At 47.3% G+C, this 17,026-nt stretch overlaps 1 protein-coding gene and 1 pseudogene across 2 annotated transcripts in view; one reads left to right on the top strand and one right to left on the bottom strand.

Moving 5' to 3' along the window:
• The first annotated feature begins 1,140 nt into the window (after nucleotides 1-1,140).
• Nucleotides 1,141-7,848, top strand: LOC138999345 (U2 small nuclear ribonucleoprotein B'' pseudogene; annotated as a pseudogene).
• Nucleotides 7,849-9,928: 2,080 nt separating this feature from the next.
• Nucleotides 9,929-17,026, bottom strand: part of NVL (nuclear VCP like) — a 44,995-nt gene continuing 37,897 nt past the window's right edge. For both annotated transcript variants that reach the window (XM_070401157.1, XM_070401158.1), the window contains 3 exons: nucleotides 16,099-16,187; nucleotides 14,477-14,547; nucleotides 9,929-10,380 (listed from right to left, as the gene is read on the bottom strand). In XM_070401157.1, the coding sequence (XP_070257258.1) occupies nucleotides 10,336-10,380; nucleotides 14,477-14,547; nucleotides 16,099-16,187 (205 nt within the window). In that variant the 3' untranslated portion in view covers nucleotides 9,929-10,335. The remainder of the gene's footprint in view (nucleotides 10,381-14,476; nucleotides 14,548-16,098; nucleotides 16,188-17,026) is intronic.

The raw sequence follows: 17,026 nt of genomic DNA, 5'->3' as shown, positions 1-17,026 counted from the left end.
GACCTATGAACCAGGAGATGACGGTTCAATTTCAGGTTAGGGCACATGCCCGGGTTTCAGGCTTGATCCCCAGTGGGGGGCGTGCAAGAGGCAGCCGATCAACGATTCTCTCTCTCTCTCTCTCTCTCTCTCTCTCTCTCTCCTCCCTTCCTTTCTGAAATCAATAAAAATATATTTAAAAAGGAAGAAGAAAGAGCTGGCTCAGAAGTCTATGGCTTCCCAACAGCCACTCTGCAAAGCCCAGTTTGGATCGTCCGACAGCCATTGCGGGACCAGCAGACACGACCCAGGCCCTGTTTGCCAACAAGAGAGGACAGTGGACACGCAGAGGTCCGAGCTCCTCACACCGCTCACTCCTCCTCTGGGCGACTGCACGGCCTGGGAGGTGGGTGCCGGGAAGGGATCCCACACTGCAGGAAGTCGCACCACCTCCAGACATCTCAGAGCAGCAACGGGGCAGAAACACAGGATTTCAGTGCCTGTGGGCCTGGAGCCAGGAACTCACTTCTCAGGATCCCAGGAAAGACACTGTCGCAGGCCGCCTGGGTTTGGGTGCCACGGTTACCACTGCTGCTGGGAACATCACCGTGTTGGGACTGATCACTGGACAAAGGACATGTCACGAAGCTGAAGGCTATGTCCCAACTGCTCGCTGCCCAAACGTTTTGAGTGTTTTTAGAATTATTTTTTTAAAATATATTTTACTGTTTTTTTACAGAGAGGAAGGGAGAGGGACAGAGAGTTAGAAACATTGATGAAAGAGAAACATCGATCAGCTGCCTCCTGCACACTCCCTACTGGGTATGTGCCTGCAACCAAGATACATGCCCTTGACCAGAATCAAACCTGGGACCCTTGAGTCCGCAGGCCAATGCTCTATCCACTGAGCCAAACTGGTCAGGGCTAGAATTTTTTTTAAATGGTGGGAAGATACACAACACACAATTTGCCATCGTACAGTTTGGTGGCCTTAACCACACTCACGCTATCATACAACCGAACTCCAGAACCTCTCGTCTCCCAAACTGAAAGTCCAGACCCACTTCCCCTTCCTTCCCAGCCCTGGCCACCACTTTCTGTGTCTGGGACTTGGACTCGATTGTTTTCTGAAGTCAGCAAAACGCTTAACTTTGCACGGCAATGCGCACAGCACACATTCCACAGGAGGCTGCCCACACTGGGGACGCAGAGACAGGTGAGTCAGAGAGAGCCACACCCTCCCAGCCCCAGGCCAGGGCCACTCCCAGCACCCCGAGTCCTGCCCCTCGCAGCTCACCCTGTCTCCCAGGCTCCAGCCCACCTGCCGGCTCCATAGCCCCTGCGCCAGGCCTGAGGCCTGGCAATCCTTTGTGCTTCCATTACTGGCCACCACCAAGCGATATTAGTGGTTGACTGTCAGCCTATGAACCAGGAGGTCACAGTTTGATGCCTGGGTTGCCGGCTCGATCCCCAGTGTGGGGCGTGCAGGAGGCAGCTGATCCATGATTCTCTCTCATCATGGATGTTTCTCTCTCTCTCTCTCCCTCTCCCTTCCTCTCTGAAATCAATAACAATATATCTTTTAAAAAGCTGATCCTGGTCCTTACGCATCTGCACTAATGGCTGTGCAGGGCTGGTGTGGTGCTCTAAGCACCTGATTTGAATAAACACGGTTGCAGGACTGGAATGGCCACATGAAATAGGGTTTTCAAAACTATGAACGTGTGTGTGGACGGGTCAGGTGGGAGAGGGGCAGAGGGAGGAGGCGCTGCTCATCTCTCCCCAGGGCCTGGCCTCCCACACGACTCGCATACGTGCATGTCAGCACACACACACACACACACACACACACACACACACACGATCTCCAGGCCTGTGTTCTGCTTTCTGATCGTCCCTCCCAGGCCATTGCTCACGGCTCTCCTCCCTCCCCCTCCACCCACCCCGTGGCCCAGCCACCATGAGCAGAGCCCCCCAGTGCCCGAGACCTAGGACTGACAGATCTGGGAGCAGCCATTCCATTCCAACATTCAGCTCTCACCTAAGAGGCCACCTCTTTAAAGAAGCTGCCCCTCGGGACCTGCCTGATGTCCAGTTTCACCCCAAACCGACCCTGAGAAGAGAGCGTGGTGCCGGCAGCTTATGGGGAAGGTGTCCCCCTTGTTACTGAGCCCCACGTGCGTTCTGTGTGTATTTTTCCTCCATCTGCATTGACGAGAGAAGAATTGTTTAAAAGCCCCTCTGAGCGGGGAGGAAGCGGAGCTGCACATTCACCACTTCCTGTCCCTCCTTGTCTGATGGTTTCTCTTGGGGACACTCTGGTCTGTCGGGGGCGGGGAGACAGAGAAAGTCTGAGGCACTGAGACTGGGAAGACTTCTGCACAAGGCACCGGGCCCTCCAGGGTCGGAGCAGCGGACAGAGGGGCCCTGAGGGGTGCCCCACACCCACCCTGAGACACGAGCACCCACCTCGCCATTCTCTATCCTGGTCGCTGCTGTGATGCTAGAGCAGGGGTGGGCAAACTTTTTGACTCGAGGGCCACAATGGGTTCTTAAACTGGACCGGAGGGCCGGAACAAAAGCATGGATGGAGTGTGTGTGTGAACGAATATAAATTCAAAGTAAACATCATTACATAAAAGGGTACGGTCTTTTTTTTTTTTAGTTTTATTCATTTCAAACGGGCCGCAGGCCGTAGTTTGCCGACGGCTGTGCTAGACACTCACAGACACTCACTTTATTATTATTTATGTATGTATTTATTTATTTATGTTTAATCCTACCCAAAGATATTTTCCCATTGATTTTTAGGGAGCGTGGAAGAGAGAGGGAAAGACAGAGAGAAATATCGATGTGAGAGAAACACATCGATTGGTTGCCTCCTGCACGAGCCCTGACCAGGGCCTGCAACCAAGGTACATGGCCTTGACCGGAATCGAACCCGGGACCCTTCAGTCTGCGAGCCGACGCTCTAACCACTGAGAACACCAGCCAGGGCACGGGGTGGTCTCTGAGAAGTAGGATTGTGGATGACCGCTTCCTCCCTATGAATTTCTAAAACTCCTTTAGTAACAGAACAGCACACCCAGCAGAAGTATACACGAGGGTATTAAAACACCGCTCCGCCTTGACTGTGCTACCCACAGCCAGCACCGAAGGCCTCTCTCCTCCCATGAGTCACCTGGCTTCTGCCCGGTGACTACGCTTGGAGTGTTCAACCCCAGACCTTCAAACTTCTCATCCTTGTTCTTTGTTTCCTTAAAGAAGGGTTTTCAGTGGCTAAGACTTGCCCGACTCTGCCCCTCTCTTGCCGCGGGGCAATTTCCACCCACTCTCTGTGGTCACTTTCTTCATCTGAAAATAGATAATAGCCTCACCTCCCTTCCCAGGGCTGTTGTGCAATGGAATGAATTAAAATGTGCGAAGGCAGGTGCTCCGCGCACAAACACTGGTAATGGCCAGTGGTAATGACCTCAGCCTGCGGGCGGTGATGTGAGCCCCCCGGGGCCTGCAGACACACGGACTGCTCTGCACACCCGACCCCACCCCCGCAGAGGTCATGGGAATCCCTACCGCAGATGGAGCCTGCGACAGGTGCAATGCAGGGCCGCCCTGCCCTGGAGGGCTTCCCACACAGGGAGGACAGATGCACCCTTGTAAGACCACCCACCTGGCCTGGGACGAGGCTGGAACACGCGTGAGGGAGCTGCCCATCAACCAGGAAGAGGCCGACCAGGTGTCAGTATTTTTTCTTTTATCCTCACCCGAGGATATATATTTTTTAAAAAATATTTTTATTGATTTCAGAGAGGGAGAGAGCAAGAGAGAAACATCAATGATGAGAATCATGGATCGGCTGCCTCTTGCACGCCCCACACTGGGGATCAAGCCTGCCACCCGGGCATGTGCCCTGACTGGGAATTGAACCGTGACCTCCTGGTTCATAGTTTGATGCTCAACCACTGAGCCACACCAGCCAGGCTGGGGATATGTTTTTGTTTTTGTTTTTAGAGGGAGAGGAAGGGGTACAGAGGAACTTGGATGTGGGAGAGAAGCATCGATCGGTTGCCTCCCGTGTGCGCCCTGACTGGGATCAAACCCGCAGCCTTTCTGGAATCTGAGATGTCGCTCCCACGGTGCCACCTAGCCAGGGCAGGTGCCATCACTGCCCATACGGTTCTGATGGAGACGCTGGTAGAGCGTCCAGGGACAGTGGCAAACCTGGGAGTGAATGTCCCTGTTTTCCTCCTGGGACTGATGGGCGTGTAAGTTACGTAGCCCACGTGGGTCAGAGTGAGGAGCCACTGGAGGACGGCAGCCACGTGCACGTTACCCAACACCCTGACCTTGTAGAACGTGCAGAAGTCGCCCCGCAGGGGTCACTCTCACTTCCCTTCCCGACCAGTCCATGTAAATAACCCCCGGCCCACAGACCCACACAAGCGGCCCTCTCCTTCAGCTGCACCGCTCTTATCCTCACGCCATTCCCTCATTCCCTCTAAATCAGTGGTTCTCAACCTGTGGGCCACGACCCCTTTGGGGGTCGAACGACCCTTTCTCAGGGGTCGCCTAAGACCATCAGAAAACACGTATATAATTACATAATGTTTTTGTGATTAATCACTATGCTTTAATTATGTTCAATTTGTAACCATGAAAATACATCCTGCATATCAGATATTCACATGACAATTTATAACAGTAGCAAAATTACAGTTATGAAGTAGCGACAACAATAATTTTATGGTTAAGGGTCACCGCAACATGAGGAACTGTATGAAAGGGTCGCAGCATGAGGAAGGTTGAGAACCACTGGTCTAAAGGATCCTGGGTTCAACTCCGGTCAAGGGCACGTACCTTGGTTGCAGGCTCCACCCCAGCCCGGGCCCCGGTCTGGACAAGTGCAGGAGGCAACCAATCGATGTGTCTCTCTCTTCCCATCCCTTCCAGTCTCTCTAAAAATCAATGGAAGAATATCCTTGGCTGAGGATTAACAACAAGAAAAGGAGGGAGGAAGGTGGTGGAGACAAACGGCATTGATTTGTTTGTTTTTTATCTGAAACAGCTCTCAGCAGATTTCATCTTGGGCACCGAGGTGACTACACACTTTCCCGGGGGTGGGCTCACTTCCCAGTGAGTCAGGATGGCAGGAGGCCAAAGCTCACCTTCACGGCTCCGGCTTTTGCTTTGTGCTTGACAGGCTTTCCGCCGTCACAGAAATTTATCTCGATGACTTACAGCCTAATTGCTCCTATCTCAGCCCATTATTTCAGTCGAAAGTCGTTTTCCCCAGAAGGAACCCTCAACTCTAAAAATGTTTTTATCGTGAAATATGTCAGAAATACAGGCAGGAGCATAGAATGTCTATGTATAGGGGGAGAATCATAATAGAAACAGAATAAGGGAGGGGGACACAGGAGGTACTGCTCAAAGGCACAAAGCCTGTCATCACCAAGACTGTGACTTTGAGCAATAAGGGGGCTGGGGGCACCGACTCCCTGTGTGGCTGAAAATCCACATAGACCTTCTTTCTCTCTGAAAACATAACTACTAATCGCCTACTGCTGACCGAAAGCCTTACCGATAGCATAAGCGGTCTATTTACATGTTTGTCATGGCTATTACATACTGTATTCTTTTTTAAAAAAATATATTTTATTGATTTTTTAGAGAGAGGAAGGGAGAGAGATAGAGAGTTAGAAACATCGATGAGAGCGAAACATCCATCAGCTGCCTCCTGCACCCCACTCCCCTACTGGGGATGTGCCCGCAACCCAGGTACATGCCCTTGACCAGAATTGAACCTGGGACCTTTCAGTCCGCAGGCCGACGCTCTATCCACTGAGCCAAACCGGTTTCGGCCATACTGTATTCTTACAGTTAAGTAAGCTAGAGAAGAGAAAATGTTATTAAGAAAATCATAAGGAAGAGTGTTGGCAGTGTTTATTGAACAAACCCACGTATAAGTGGAGCTGTGCAGTTCAAACCCATGTTGTTCAAGCGTCAGCGGTAGTTAGAAATTAGCTAAGAGGATCAATCTTATGTCAAGTCTCTGATCACAAATAAAAACACTAATTAAGAGGGCAGCAGGAAACTTATCTTCAAACTCGCCGAGTTGTATATATGAAGTACGTACAGCTTTCTGTATGCCACTCAGACCTCAACAAAGGGGCAGCCCCATTGCCTCCTGCTCCTCAGAGGTCACCATTATTCTGATGGTTATCTTAATCACTCCCTCTCATTTCTTTTCTAAGAATTAAAAAAAAAAATTGACTTATGGAGAGAGGGGAAGGGGAAAGGAAAGGGAGAAAGCGAGACATCAATGTGAGAATAGCTGCCTCCTGCACACCCCCTACTGGGGACTGAGCCCGAAACCCTGCCTGGGACGACGCTCCAACCAATGAGCCACGCTGGCCAGGCAGTAATTCATGTCTAATAAACGAATCTATGCTGGCCTCCAAACTACAGTCCAAAACAGGAAGAGAGATTCTGAACATTCCTTCCACATCCAATTTCTTAGAGAGCGGAGAACAAAAAGGACAACTGAAAAAAAGCCCACATGAAGTAGGTACGCAAAAGTGTTTGCAGAATCAATTAGCTTTTGACCCCCTTGTCAGGCAGGGCGTTTTCCTTACAAAACACATTTCCTTATATGCCGCAAACAGCACTGCCCCCACCCAGTATCTCTCCTCTTCTAAAGCTTTCAGTTATTGCGAAACTCGCCTTTCCGTAATATTAATTTCAAGAAAGTTCAAGCCAGTGGAACTTCCTGGAGTGTGAAAAGAAGGACCATTGTCCACTTACCAGGCGCACAGCGAGCTGGTCAGCAGCGTGGGAGAGCAGGTTTGCCTGTCTGTGCAAAAGAAGAAGGTAATTAGAATTCCAGTTGTAATAAATACATATAATCTCCTCTTTAGAGCATTTGTTCTAGAGAATGCTCGTGTAGGCCAAATTCTTAGAAACACTTTCCTCCGAGCATTCTCAGTTTTGCTGAAAGGGCTCCAGAAGTCATTCAGTACCAGGGCAAGTCCCACGTCCTAAGCTTTGCTGGCTCCTCCTCAGGGAGCCATGAAGTCCCAGTTTGGTAGATGGCTGGGGAGGAAACAACATGAAATCTCCATCAAATCTCCCCAATGCTTGGTTCTGAGGGGACACCATACTGGCCTCGGGCTATCGGAACAGTTTAACCCAAAAGTTGGGTATCAGATCAAACCGTACGATTTATATCGACAACAGGAATGGCAAAATTTAAAAAGAAACGAAGCGACCCCTGGATGCCCCATTTTTTCAGTTTGGCCATGTGGTAGATATAGCGGCTTTAAAGACCACGAAGACCAGGCGGGGAGCCTTGGCCACGTTCAGTGTCTAAATACTAAATGGGGCTCATCCACGCAGGCCTTGAGACAGTTACCAGGATTTCCATTGTAGGGGAAACCAATGCGAATCCAGTATTGAAGAACAGATTCTGATAGAGCAGCTGAAATGTGTAAGACCTTTGCTGACAAAGAAAAGAAAAAAAGCCAAAACTGGGAACAGGCAGCAAAGAACTGCTAATACGAAGCTTGACCAGCGAGTACCGCATTCAGCGAACACCCTGGAAATGCAACACCCGATCCTCAGGCCCCAGATTACCCTCCAAACTCTATGTTATTCCTTAATAACGTACCAGGAGGGACTGGTGAGGTGATGCTATCCGTGCTGTTCAGTCAGTTCCCTGGTTTCAAGGAAGTGCCTTTGGTACCTGGGAGGCATGATATTGCACTTGTTGAATTTGAAAATGATGGACAGGCTGGAGCTGCCAGGGATGCTGTACAAGCATTTAAGATCACACTGTCCTGTGCCGTGAAGATCACCTATGTCAAGAAATAATGTCTGGGCTCTGGCCGGCGTGGCTCAGTGGATTGAGCGTCAGTCTGCAGACTGAAGGGTCCCAGGTTCGATTCCAGTCAAGGGCACATGCCCAGGTTGCGGGCTCAATCCCCAGTGTGGGTCGTGCAGGAGGCAGCTGATCAATGATTCTCTCTCACCATTGATGTTTCTCTCTCTACCTTTCCCTTTCTCTGAAATCAATAATATATATATATGTATATATATGTATATATATATATATATATATATATATATATATATATATATATATATATAAAAGTGGCATTTCAAGCCCAGAAGTGGGCCCTGTGTTGGGGGAAGAGGCACTCCTGGTAGTGGGAACACTGTGAGAAAAGGCTGAAGAATGTGGGGTTCCATGGGAACAGCAATAAATCCATTTGGGGGGAGGGGACGGGACAGGTGCCAAAGGAGGGCTGATGTCAGATTCAGAAGTCCGTGTGTAACTAGACTGATGAGTTTAGGCTGCAGAAGAATGTGAAGCCGAGCGTTCCCATGGGTAAGAGATGGGAACAGGAGATGAGCTAGGAGGCCGAGTCCACCTTCTGAAAGGTGATGACAGCTCCAACTAGGTCAGTGCCTGTTGAACAATGGAAGGGACGGATGGAAGGGACGGATGTCAGAGACATTTCTAAATAATAAATGACTGGCTGCCGGCAGGGGAACTGAGGGGTAATGAGTTCTGTGGGAGGAAGGGCAGGTGTCAGGAGGGAGGAGGAATGGAAGCTAATGAATTGGAGGTTTTTTGTCTCTGAGACTCACTGTTCTCGGGAGATGGAATGTCCTCAGCTAGAGATAACGTGGACCTTTCACGGCCACACCTAAGACACAGTTCTTTGGAACAAACGTTTCGGAGTGTCTCCCTCCTTCCCTCAAGGGCAAGAACGACCTGCCAGTGCAGCCAGACTGCCCCGCCAACACGCTGAGGAAACAGCCCAGAACGTTTTAATCCTCCCTTCGTTCGTGATCATCTATCTCTAGGACACAATCCACATCTGCTCTTTCTTTTGATGGGTGTTGCCTCCTCTGCACCCTTCTCTTCATACCCCTTCCTTGGGCCTGTGACACTGTTTCAGTGTCTGCATCCTTCTGTGAACGCCTTGGAAAAAAAAGGGGGGGCTGTCTTATTTATCTGATTTGCTTTTAGGTATTAGTACTTTCCCCATTTTCATCAACTACATTCTTAAAAGTAGCATACCTGGGGGTGATGAACACACAATACAGTACAGATGATACGTTACAGGATTGTTACCAACACGTGTCACCCCAATACATTCACTAAAAAAGGGAAAGCAATATTCTGATGGAAAGAAAGTAGCCTAACCATTTGTGTTGAGCGAGGTGAAGTAGAAATCTTAGGAGAACAGACCCAGGTAATGAAACCCACCGACCCAGCCTCAGAATACACACGCGGCACCAAGAATGAGGAATGAGATTAGACATGACATATTCAACCCTTCAGAAAGGATCAGCAAGGGACTCATCAGAGGTACCCTGGCAGAGGCCAGCGGGAAAGGGCTCCCACACCGCCAAACCTGGGGCAATCTGAACATCATGTAATGATAGTTAACGGGAAACAACACATTGAAAACATGGTGATTCCTGAGTGTGGTGAGAAATGGACTACTTACAGTTTCCAGTACCTCCCTAAGGAAAAAAGCAACGTTAGAGCACAGGAAGCTTGGCGGAACCACCTTAACCAGGAGATCGAGGTGGACAGTCTCAGGAAGGGGCAACTCGAAATCACGGGCCTTTGACGGGACGCAATGAGGACTGGGCGTCGCTTCATGAAACGCCTCCCAAAGGTGCACAACTTGGGTCTCATCGAGAGGGAACCGCAGGCTAACGCGCACGGAGCGCATTCTGCAAGGAGCTGCCTTTTAACCTGCACAAGTGTCAGAAGCCAGGACAGAGGAGCTGCTCCGGCCTCTACGGAAGCAACAGCTCATTCTAACCTGGACCCTCTGATTATGAAGGGCGTTCCTGGGCCATAGGAGACACGGATGGAGCCGAGATGGAGATGGGAGCAGTGACCACTAACTCCCTGGCTGTGATGGTGGCTGACGCAGGGGAGTATCTTGGTGGCAGGAAATAAACATGGAAGTATTTGGGGTGACGGGCCATCAGGTTGGCAACTTCCTTTCAGATGGTTCAGAGGCAGAAAGTTGTTTTTTTTACTGTAAATGCAACCTTTCCAGAGTACAGTTGAGATAGTTTCAATATAAAAATTTTATTTAAAAAAGGATCGGTTATTTTATTTTGGCAGTTCAATTTTTTTGGAAGAGGAGGTAGGCTGTTTCCAAACAAGGCTGGCCAGATGGGAAGAAATCTTCAACTCCGACGTGGCCTCATGAATTTGAGAATCAAAGCTTACGTGAGGCCACCTGTCGAGCTGCAGGCGCCCGCTCGGAGCGCTGGGCTTCTCGCCAGGCTGGCGCACGGGACTCCTCCACGGCCGCTGCTGGGAAGTCACTGGCCAAGGGACTGCTTCAGAGCCTCATACATCAGCCGGTCCTGGGAGCGGGGGGAAGACAGAACACAGAGCTGATCACTGTTTTGGGATGAACTGTGTCCCTCCCAGAATTCATATGCTGAGGTCCCAGGATTTTAGAGTGACCTTATTTAGAGACAGGGTCGTTAAAGAGGCAATTAAGTGAAAATAAAGTCGTGAGGGTGGGCGCTACTCCCAACAGGACTGGCAGCATCCTTGCAAGGAGATTAAGACACAGACACGCAGGGAGGGAGGGAGGTCCATGTCATCTGTAAGGGGCGGGGCCTCAGAAGAAACCAGCCCCGCCAACACCTTGATCTTGGCCATCTCATCTCCAGAACTCTGAGGAATAAACGGCTGTGTCTGAGCCCCCCAGTCTGTGGCACTTCGTTACATCAGCCCGAGCCAACCAACACAGAGCTGACGCCCCCTCCCCGCATCTACGTCCATACACACGCCTTTCTCCAGGGAGTACCCATGACTCTCATAATTGTTGACATAAAAAGTTTGCCCCCCAAATCAGGGTAAAAGATGCTTATGTCTCTATCTAATTAGTAAAGCAAAATTCGAAACCACACTGAGTCCGGACTGGAATGAGAGGCAAAAGTGGAGGCTGCGTGAGCAATACTATTTGTCAGAAACTGTCAGAGTATTTTTCAATGGGGTTGGATCATTCTACATTTTCAACAACGAAGTATGAGAGTTCTAGTTGCTTCATATTCTTGCTACCCTTTGGTGTTGTCAGTCTTTCACATTTAAGCCATTCCACTCCTATACGTTTATCCCAAAGCAATATAGCAAGTTTCCGTTTTTCCAGGCGTTTAAAATATTTTTAAAAAATCAAATTTTGTTAAAGTATTCCTCTGGATAGTTCAAATGTTCACAGGCTCAAAAAGAACTATAGCCCTGGCCGGTGGGCTCAGTGGGTGGAGTGTTGTCTGCACCGAGAGGTGACTGGTTTGACACCCCGTCAGGGCATATGCCTGGGTTTTGGGCTCGAGGTTTTGTGCAGGAGGCAGCCGACTGGTGCTTGTCTATCGCATCGATGTTTCTCTTTCTCTCCCCTCTCCCTTAAAAATCAAAACATATTTAAAAACATGTATATAAATAGTTATAGAGTGAAAAAAGGCTCTGTTCTATGCAGCCCTCCATCAATATATCCTTTTAGATTGTCCTCTGCATATATGTGCATATACACCAGAATCAAGCAGCATCACTAAGACATACCTGTATCCTTCCTAAAAGGATAAAAAGACATCTACAACGTCTAGAATTATAGGTTCAGATGTGCTTTTAATAGAATCCACTGGCTTGAATCTCTCATGTAGTCAATACATTCTAATTAGCAAAAGCTACTGTCAGTATAACATTAATGGAGTTGAGTGACCAGGTTAGCAGGTATCTATGTATACATTTATGGAAGTGCTTACCATACAACTCCTAATTGCTCATAAAGATTAGGAACTATGTCTACATGATTTTATATCTTTTAAGCCCAGCAGCGTGTCTGGCCTAAGTATATGGTAGGTACATGATAAATGTTTATGTACAGATGGAAGAATGAGATCTTAGGCAATCCATTAATACACTAGGCGTAGGGGTGGTTTTTCCTCTCATAAATGTCAATGTGAGAAATAATCAGGCAAATAGATGACCCATATTATCCTGAGTGTGAAGAAAAGAATCAAAGTTCTCTGGGCAGTGGGTGTCAAAACCACTAAATCACTTAGTTAACAAAAGAGTAGGGTTTCTATGATGTGCGTTTTATAGGACAGAAAAAAGGTGTAATTTATGTTTGAGTGGGACTGGCTTCCTGATAGTGGAACAAGGCCATAGTGGGCGGAGTGAAAAGACTATAATTTGAGGTAATAAAGAGGTGGGAAAATAATCTCAAGGCCTCAACATTTATTAACAGTTAGCCCTGCCCCAGGTCACTGGTGAGCCGTTAGGGCTGAAAAACAACAAGCCAGCCGAGTAGGTTATGCCCTGCTGGTCTGTGAAGTGACACGTGCTGGACGCGAGGGCTTGGCTTCGCTGAGCAGAGAAAATAAAGGATGACACAGCTGAAATGAACATTCTGATTCAAAAAAGCAACTGGCAAAAAAGAGTCCTGGCCGAAACCGGTTTGGCTCAGTGGATAGAGCGTCAGCCTGCGGACTGAAAGGTCCCAGGTTCGATTCCGGTCAAGGGCATGTACCTGGGTTGCGGGCACATCCCCAGGAGGGGGTGTGCAGGAGGCAGCTGATCGATGTTTCTCTCTCATCGATGTTTCTAACTCTCTATCTCTCTCCCTTCCTCTCTGTAAAAAATCAATAAAATATATTAAAAAAAAAAAAAAAAGTCCCAGCTTAGTTGCTGGGATATCTGTCATAACGAACTGCCAGCCCATTGAGTCTTCTTGGGGCCACGACAGACACAGCCCCTCACTAGAAAGTAGGGCCGGGCAGGATCTTCAGATGGAGCCCGGCGGGTGGGTACCAGCAGAGTGGGAGTGGATGAGGCAAACAGGCAGAGCTCAGAAGAAATGTTGCTCACCGTCCTCACTTCGCACCCTCAACCCGTTAGTGAGGATTTACTGGGCCAGGTGACAATGCCTGCATTTGGCCTCTAAACCAGACCCTACTGTTACGCCAGCCAATTGCTGGACACCAGATCCACTTTACCTGCTGTTACTATCCGACCCCAAGTTCAGCATCGTGAGGCACAGGGAAGCAGCTGCTGCCGGGAAAGAGAGGTAGCAGCTCGATTCGACGGCTTGAGAACATGCCTAACATTCCAGAACTATAAAGACCAGCTCTGCAGACCCTGGGAGAGCGCTCACACGCCTACCTCCTTTCCTTTTCTTTTCCAGACATCTGGTCATCTAGTTAATGTTAACTCACTTCAAAGCCAACTGCTATTTCTCTAAGTGTGTCTGAAAGGCTAAAAAACTATAGCAAGTGTTCCTTTCACATTTAACCAAATCTAGTGATTCTCTCAGTGTGAAAAAAAGGCACAAAGTCCAAACCCTCCACAAATAAGGCAGATGACTAAGCTGATTATTACAAGTCAATTAACTTGAGTCCTACTGTTTTAGTTTCATCTTTTCATTCTAGGGCTTGAGGTCCAGTTGCCCCTTAGGCCCAGCCAGAGTGAATTCCTAGCTGGCCAGTAAGTGGTTTTGGCATGAGCGCCTCACCTGAGCTGGACCAATCACAGGCTTCCCTGAGACTCTCCTGCGAGAGCCATCAGGGATTCCCTTGCTACGGGGGCTAATCACCGAGTAACCTGTATGTCTGGGCCCGCAGGCAGCCATCTTCCCCCACAAGAGGAGGTTTCCCCCAGCCTGCCCAATGCCAGCTACACCCTCAGCATTCTTATCTTCTTGGAGCTAGACAACTCAAACTAAGCGCTGGGGACTTACCCGTAGGTTTCAGGAAAGTAAAAACATCTTCACCGTAATGTCAGAAAAGGTTAAAAAACCACTCTGGCTTTTTCTGACATAAAATGCCAGGTTTTACATGGCGTTTCTTACTTTGTTGAGGTGTTGTTTGTGTAAGTTAAAATGGTTGTCATGCAGTGAAGTCTGGCAGCTATGACACTTACAAAGAGAGCTGGCAGGGAGACACTCAGCCCTGGGAAACGTGTGGGTTCGAGGCTGCCGGGATCCGTTTTGTTCACGTGGATGCCTTTTGTTTCCGGATCCTGGAGCTGCGATGTGCGTTAGCCACGAGGACCTGCTTGTAGACTCCACCACAACTACCTTTAAATCGTTAGCCCTTTATCACCCAGCTCAGTGTTTCTCATTATGATTATTGATTGAAAACTGTAAGTCAAAGTCCAAACAGTTATATGAATAGATTGCTGTGTTTCTCATTATGATTATTGGTGGAAAACTCTACGTCAGCTCTGGCCGGGTAGCTCGGTTGGAGCGTCATCCTGAGAAGCCAAGGTTGAAGGTTCAATCTCCGGTCAGGGCACGTACAAGAAGAATCAACCAATGCAAGCATAAATAAGTGGAACAACAAATTTCTCTCTCTCTAGAACACTCACACAGGCAGTCATTTTGTTTTCATGAGGTCGTACCTACCGGTCTAAATTCTAGTCTCTTTTCTCTCTACATTTAAGAACATTTCTTACCTTTTTTGATATAGATGACTGCACTTTCTTGAAAGCTTCTTCAAAGTGCTTCTGACTAATCTTGAGTTCACCTGCAGGGCAAAAGCACAAACACACACATCTGAGCACGGTATGCTGGTTGTGATTTATAACTTAGTTTCTCTCGAGACTGCCAACCAATCCAGGGGAACAGTGAGGAAAGCGGTGATGACATTGGGGCTAGTCTATTCAGAACATATTCAAACAAGATGTAGGACCCTTGTTCCTTTTAGCTTCATTTACATATTCCGGACCATATTTAATTTTACTATAAATGGTTATGTTTTATATAATGTATTTTAGTGCTATCTCCCCCTGATCCAAGCAATCAAAGCAATTTATTTTGGAACAAATTATATAAAAAAGTACTTTGTCTTTAATTAGAGAGAGATTTTTACCCCTTTAAAAACAAATTACAAAAAAATATGTAATTAAAAAATAATACCTGTGTATTATTTATTAGTTTATGCTCCCCCCCCCCCGTCCGCTTTACAGAGATATTGTAGACATATGAAAGTTAAGGTGTGCAAAATGATCACAAGATATATGCATATACTGTAAAATGATGCCCATAATAAAGTGTGTTAACACCTGTAGCAAAGCAGGGATGTCAGAATGTGTTCTGTGTTTACAAGACAACGTCCAGACAGAGTCATTAGTAGCTGCCAATGCGTGTACGGTGGTGTTAATTTTTAGCTACAAAACAAACCCCAAGCTAGTCATCAGATCCAGCTCTCAGCCTACTACCACAGATGATGTCTTTTACAAGAGATTCTAATTTTGCTCATTCTATCCCACCTACTTCCAAAAGGAATTTAAAATAGATGACAATAAAAGAAGTTCCGATAACTGAATCTTAAAATTAACCGAAAACCTCGGGACTTCGTGACTGAGATATGTGTGGGGACGAATCTAAGCTGAGCACATGCTGCTGTAACCGTAAACAAATTTAACTCTAAGATTCCTGGAGGCCTAAGGAAAAAAATGGCGGGGGTGGTGGGGAGGGAATCAGCACAAATAAAAGACATCTTTTGGAAATCTACTGAGCAAAAAGGAAACCAACACAGACTTGAATTTAGATAAAGTACAGGTTTAGAGGAAAAGGCAGGCCTTCTGAAGAAGGCATGTATAAGGACTGTCAAGGACAGCCACACACTGATGCAACAATTACCTGTCACAGGAAGCAGGCAAAGGAAAGGCTATATTCTGTACTTGGCCTGGCTGGACTGCAGGCAGAAAATGAGTCTTTTTTGGCCACACTTACCCAAATCATAAGAAGACACTGTCAAATATGAGGAACAGAGCCAAGCTGTTGAGATGGCCCCAGACCATCACATAATCACATGTACTGATTTTGTATTTTGAAAGGAGAGTCTAAGTGTACGGAAAGTTATTTCAATTTTCACTTCTCACGTGTGTGTGTTTTCTACTTAATATTAATATTTTCTCCTTAAAATTTACATCATATTCTGAAAGGTCTCATCAGACAGTTTTACTATCACAGATGAGAGACGCCAGTCAATGGTCACGTTCCCGATCGACAGCGGTTCTAGGTGTCCAGAGTGACAACCGAGAGAACTGAGAGCCTCTGGGGAGAAGCGTACCTTTTTCATGTCCACTTTTCTGTCTTGCCATTTCCTGTCTCAGGGCACAGACAGAAGCTTCCCGCACCAAAGCAGAGAGATCCGCGCCCCTGTAATGAAAGAAGTTGTCTTACTTATTTATTCTTAGATACTGTTTGGGCCAGAAAGAAGCCTGAGAGAAATTTTAAGTCGCATATTAAACAGTCAGAAAAGAAACTGACCAATAAATGTGGGATAAACTAATTATAGTCAGTAGGAAAGAATTTTAGCTTTCACTTAAAATATTTCTAACTTTCAGAAGGAAGGAAATCATGGAGGAAACAACGCAATGAATCATAAATAGTCCCATGGTAACAGCTATAGATACCCACGTTAATATAAAAAGCTTAGAACATCGCCCGACTAGCGTGGTTGTGGTTGAGCATCGACCTATGAACCAGGAGGTCATGGTCTGATTCCCAGTCAGGGCACATGCCTGGGTTTCGGGCTCGATGCTCAGTAGGGGGCGTGCAGGAGGCAGCTAATCAATGATTCTCTCTCATCATTAATGTTTTTCTCTTCCCCTCTCTGAAATCAGTAAAAATATACTAAAAAGAAAAAAAAAGCTTAGAACATCATCAGTAGAAAGAAAGTGACACACCATTTATTGTAGATTTTTGTTCACACGGCCTGTGCTAAGTGCTGATGGCCCATTCCTAAATTACCTCACGTCTAAGACAAGCTTCTATATAAAAAGTCATTTATGGCTCCATGTTCAAAAGGGGAAGATACAAAGGCTATAAAGTCTTTGATGTATTTGATTCAAGCTCAAGCTAAGTGGGCTCTTAAGTTACTTAAAATATGACAAGAACTAACAAGCCTTCATTTAATTATTCCATGTAATAATATGCTGACTCCACTTGAGTTCAATAGAAGACAATGGTGCTGACTGGTATTTCACTACATCAAC

Source organism: Myotis yumanensis, unplaced genomic scaffold, assembly GCF_028538775.1.
Source record: "Myotis yumanensis isolate MYYU_CA2020_CCGP unplaced genomic scaffold, mMyoYum1.0.hap1 SCAF_22, whole genome shotgun sequence".
NCBI classification, from domain to species: Eukaryota; Metazoa; Chordata; class Mammalia; order Chiroptera; family Vespertilionidae; genus Myotis; species Myotis yumanensis.
The sequence above is the reverse complement of the archived record's forward strand: the minus strand, read 5'-3'. Positions and strand labels throughout refer to the sequence as shown.